The 5,566-nt window shown below is 38.4% G+C and overlaps 1 protein-coding gene across 1 annotated transcript in view; it reads right to left on the bottom strand.

Moving 5' to 3' along the window:
• Positions 1-5,566, bottom strand: part of LOC139135500 (uncharacterized) — a 53,500-nt gene extending 47,934 nt beyond the window's left edge. Inside the window, exon 1 of the mRNA XM_070702904.1 lies at positions 5,321-5,566. Coding sequence (XP_070559005.1) covers positions 5,321-5,444 — 124 coding nt within the window. The 5' untranslated portion in view covers positions 5,445-5,566. The remainder of the gene's footprint in view (positions 1-5,320) is intronic.

Genomic DNA, 5,566 nt, shown 5'->3' with positions numbered 1-5,566 from the left:
TGTAATTATTTTGCCAAGCATCATACCGCGAGCTGTCAGCGTTTTACCTACACATTTTAGAACATAATTTTATCACTCTCTTTTATGACGTCAGTATCAGAAATCCGCTAAAGGTAACTGGAGAGTCAAAACAGATTGAATGAAGTGAATCGAAACATTTCGTTTTGACTTATTTACATTGTTCGATATACTATTTTTAGAGACACAGAAAAGAGTGTCCCTCTGATGATTTCGGCGTCACTTTGACGTGGAAAGAGTACGGGTTTTTAAAAGATTGACACGTTTATCCGTGTTTGGTCTCAAGGGCAGAATAAAAAATGTTCACAAGTGTTTTCAAGCTTCGAAGTGCATCATCAAGAATACTTTGTCAATCCAAGCACAGAGGGACTGTGTTCCAAGCATCGTCGCCATCTGATCGAGTAATCCTTTCATGACAGTTAGCTTCTGGGTCATCGTTTAGAGGTATACAGTCACCTGTAATCTAAATATGCCCACATATGGTCAAAGGGGCGTTCCTTGGTATTCAAAATGCCCATGTGAGGGCGCTGTTTTGAAAAAGCGGCCACCCGCTTAAAATCTGTGATTGGTTAGATTTTAACTCTTTCCATGGTAACTGTGGCAAAATTCGAACAGGTTACAGTATACCGTTAAGGTGTGGGTGCATCAGCATATCATATTATGCCTCTTGTTCTGCTTTAGTGGGCACACGTCAGTCAAGGCCGGATGCGTCATCTTCACAGATAAAATCATATTATTGTCCAAACACAATGACGTTGACACAAGTCATGTACCAGGGATGTGTGAAAGCCGTTACGTGCACCGTAAGTGCAGTCAAAGTTCGAACGCCTTCCCCAATGTGTGTTGATAGGTGTCGATTTCTGATATTTAGGGAACGAGCATTATTAACGGCAGAAGGGGCTGAAGAGAAAACTGGGACACGAAAAAATCCAAGTATGCAAGTTGCCTTGAAAATTCCAGAGTACCATAAAGGGGGCATCCAACTTTTCACCCAATGCAAAATATAAAAACATCTTTCACCAAGATGTCATCTTCATAATGACCCTGAAACGGAAACAGTTTCAACACTGATGTACTGTCACACATTGTTGGTTGCACTTTCGCAGCTAGTGACATTCTGTGAGTAGAGAAGCTTTCAATCCTAGTGCACTGATAACAATCTCTCGTCCATGTCGTGTGTTACTGTACCCCTTGTACTCCTACGTGTAAGGGGGGTCGGGGCGTTGTGCAAGAAGGGTTGCACTGGGTAGAGTATACTTAAAATTTGTCATCGTTCAGGAGAGATGCAGCTAGGAAATCAACAAGGGCACCCTGTGATATTTGAGAAGGGAGCAGTATTGAAGCAGATAATCGGCAGTTCTGTATGCAGAGAAAGTGACAATTGAAATTTAGGTACACGCGGTAAATACAAATCTTACGTAAGCTGAGCAATTTCCAGTGAGCACCATATCACGCACACAACGGTGGAAATTTCACACTCTGACGGATATTGGATAAAGTACGCTAAATTTTCTAGTTCTGAACTCTGAATTAATTGTTTAGGCTTTTTTATTGCGTATAACGAATATAACGTCCATGAGCTTTTTTGCATTATTTCAACGATCTAACCCTATTTCATATTAATTTACTTACTGAAGGTTGGTGTGTACGCGCACAAAGTGGGAACCAAAAACGGGAGTCTAATTCAATATCATCCGTCTTCAAGCAAATATGCTAAGCGACGTTAACGATGACCATGATGCCCACACAGTGGGAATCGTCTAGCAAGAACAAATCCCTATCAATTGGTACAGACGTGCTCCACTTTGAGGTTTTTTTTATCGTTTTTTGTCAATCTTATCAGTTTTTTAAGTTAGATTGGAAGATTAATATGATCAATTTAGTTGCCCATAAATTAATATAGAATTCAGTTGCCCGTGCAATGCTGTCACCAATTATTGCTGCAGTTTTCATTGAATTAAAAAAATATGTGTAACTTTTACCTCAGTCTTTCTATCTATCTATCTATCTATCTATCTATCTATCTATCTATCTATCTATCTATCTATCTATCTATCTATCTATCTATCTATCTATCTATCTGTCTCTGTCTCTATGTATGTATGTATGTATGTATGTATGTATGTATGTATGTATGTATGTATGTATGTATGTATGTTAAGGTAGTATACGCCTCAGAAGTGAAAGACTTAATCTTCCGCTAAAACTTTTTCACACGGAAACTTTTAACCATTCTCTTTCAAAATCCCGAATAAAAATCAGGGGTCACCGTTCAAATTTTGGTACCAGTGAAACAAATTACCCAATGTTTACCTAAAATGGCCGCTATCCTTCGGGAAGAGTTTCAAAAAGATAAGACCATGAAAATTTTCTGTACTCCAAGAGCTTCAAAATGAGCCAAACTTGTGGTAGATCAGAAATGCGTTTGAAAAATCCAAGTCCGAAAATCAGTCCCCGAGACGCATTGCACCTTAAACTAAAAAGTGCCCACGGAGGTTTGTTGATAAAGTGAACGAGCCGAATGCATATACCGGTGCACCTCAAGAGATTCGGCAGTAACCTGGCCATCGACGGCTGAACAAAAACTGAAGGGGCTATAATCGAAGCTGCTTACGTACAATGTCATATTTATTCGGTGGTCAGCAATTAGGCTGCGTTCACAGAAAACAGTGAGGGGCTGAAGGAATTCAGGGGAATTCTAAAAAGTTGAGGGTAGTAGAGGAGGGGACTTGAAAGTTTTGCTCTACCTATAGGAGGACCTGAAAAGTTGTTGGTTCCCTATTACTTTTTACATTTTCCAATTCCAAGGTTTGGTTGTCATTCAATGGAAAATGAATAACATTTTAATGTCATGCAATTGTTCTAATATTAGTAATAATTAATCTAAATCTAGAACAATTTTGTTACGTTTCATGAATGTTATCTCAGAAAAATCTAAACATGTGTGATTTTTCGTGAAAATAAAAACAAACATGTGGGCCTAGTAACGAGGCAAAAGCTGCAACTGTTGATAATTTTTTCAATATTTCTATGCAATATATCAAACACAGTTTCTTGCTGTCTTCCTACGGCATGCTGAAACACAACATATTCAGTTTGTCGACAAAGCCTGTATACATAAATATGTATTGGGTGATAATTGAATTGGAGTCCAGACTGAAAGTCATTTAATTGTCAATGATACAAATGCACGGTACACATATACACAGGCAGTGTTGGCAAGCTGAATACTGGACAGTTCAACACGCTGTAGGGAGTAGAGCAAGAACGCAGTTGTATAATCTGAACAAAAAACTGTCAAAATTATAAAAATTAATACAGCTAAATGGAATTATTTCTTTTTTACCAAATTTGCCATTGTTACACCCAAAATTTCAGAGATTAAATATGGAATATCTTAACCTTCCAGATTTTGAGCAGCATTAAGTCATATATGTCTTGTACTTTTGAAAAATATATTTTTAGGTTGGTCATTGCGATCAGTTTTTCAAAATTTGGCAAAATGTAGCCAGGAATTCACAATTTGCGTAATCTCTCATGATTGTCATTTTGTGTGCTCTTCAACAGGTGCCATTGACCTGGCGTGAGTTTGATTAACTTATATCTTGAAGACTTAAGTTGATCTCGCCCACCCTCAAACCCCCCCCCCCCAAAAAAAAAAATCTCGCTCTTTTCCATCGATAAATGGATACCCCGAACTGAACCAAATTAGAGGAAGGCTTTATACCAAATGACGATAAATGGAGGAATAGGAAGAGAGCTTTGCCAATTACGTCGCCAAAACCACGTTCTACACCGTATTAGAGGGAGGCATGTCACCATTGATAAGTGACTGGAACACATGATGAAGGGCAAATGCATTGCCGTTCACGGCTCAGCAATTCTGTCCCTTTCGTGCAGAAGATGACATTTTCTGAAATACCAAACCTTCTGAAAGATTATCACGAGAGTATAATTGGACGACTTTCCACGTCCTGCATGGCGGTAGAGTTCTGTCGATGTCGGGACAGAGCTGTGAACTCATCCTTTTTAAATGTAACACTGTCGAAAGTGAAACGAGAGTGGTGCCTATCAGTCAGGTTTAATAAAACACGCACGTGAGATGAAATTGTCAAAAATGGACCCGGCTCCTTTGGTAGATGTACGTACAAAAAACTTCGGGTGCAATGCTAAAGAACCACAGAAACAAACTGGTCGTGTGTATATCAAAACACGTGTTTAAAAAATGTATTTTTCGAGGTATTTCACTGACTCTAGATTGGTTTTTCATACCGGTATGAATGTGTCATTGATCGAAATCATGGGTGATTGGTTGTTGTGAAAGCAATGGAATACCAGCAAGCAGGTGCACATCTGGATGTTAGGTACACATAGGTATACGGTGCTCAGATGTTGCGGATCAATGTAGGCAAGAGTGCACGTGTCTTATAAATGTATTTCATTCACTGATATCGATTTGTATTTCAACAACAGGAGAAACACGGTAGAGTTTATATGCTTGTTTTCAAAATCGACGATACCGATACAAAAAGTGTATTTGCCCTTCCTAATTACCTAACAGCTGTACATAAAAGTGTATCTATCGTGTATGAAGAGTAGATCTCAAATTGACTTTTAAATTCGATAATATATGTTTGGGACAATCCCTCGAGATAAATTTGTATATTCCGTTAGTCCTGCTAGTTCTTCTGCAAACCTCCAAACAAACAACATTCATACTTTTAAGACTTTTTTGTATAAGATCATTATATTATAGCGGTGTCGATGGCTCTACCACTGAGGAAGGGTATGGATCAGGTGGTATCATTTGATCAAAGCTGTAACTGAGCTATTAACCCTTTGAGTGCCAAAGTCTATTTTTGTCCCCTTTATGAAATAAACCATAGTCAATATTTCTCAGTTTTTTGCAAAAATTTTGAGAAAGAACTGCAGCCAATGAAATGTGATGTCCATTTTGTCCAAAATTATCAATAAATTATGGAACATTCATTAAAAAATTGGTAAAATGTTGCACGCAAATTTTGGTGGGAAAAAATTATAGCGCTAGAAGGGTTAAAAGATGATACGGAATGGAGACACTTTTTTTACTTTGACGATAAAGTGTGTAAGTACTGCCTGTATGTCTTCACGATAAGAGAGAAATTTTACTTTTCCCCTTTCTTTAGGGCAAAAGATGAGTTTGTCATTCTTATTATAGGAAGGAAACAGAAATTTTCAGCGGTTTTATCATAGCTAGTGATTAAATAAAACAGGACTGTGTTCGCAATAAACGGTATTGCTCGAAGAATAAGTGTTTACTTACCTTGAGTCAGTTGATTAGCTGGTTTAATAGCTGCCCCATTAGAAAAGCGACGAGTATTTTCGAGCAATACAACCATGGAAACAAAAACTATTATTCTGGAAGCGGCCGGGCGGCAGGCAACCATGGCGACGCGTGATCAACGGTCAGTGATACCCACATTCGGTGCACACAACACAGGTAAAATGCCTCTCCTCCGAAATGCTGTTTGATGCTGCTAGATCGTGAAGTGTTGCGATGTAAAAAAAA

Source organism: Ptychodera flava, chromosome 6 (assembly GCF_041260155.1).
Source record: "Ptychodera flava strain L36383 chromosome 6, AS_Pfla_20210202, whole genome shotgun sequence".
In the NCBI taxonomy this organism is placed as follows: domain Eukaryota; kingdom Metazoa; phylum Hemichordata; class Enteropneusta; family Ptychoderidae; genus Ptychodera; species Ptychodera flava.
The sequence above is the reverse complement of the archived record's forward strand: the minus strand, read 5'-3'. Positions and strand labels throughout refer to the sequence as shown.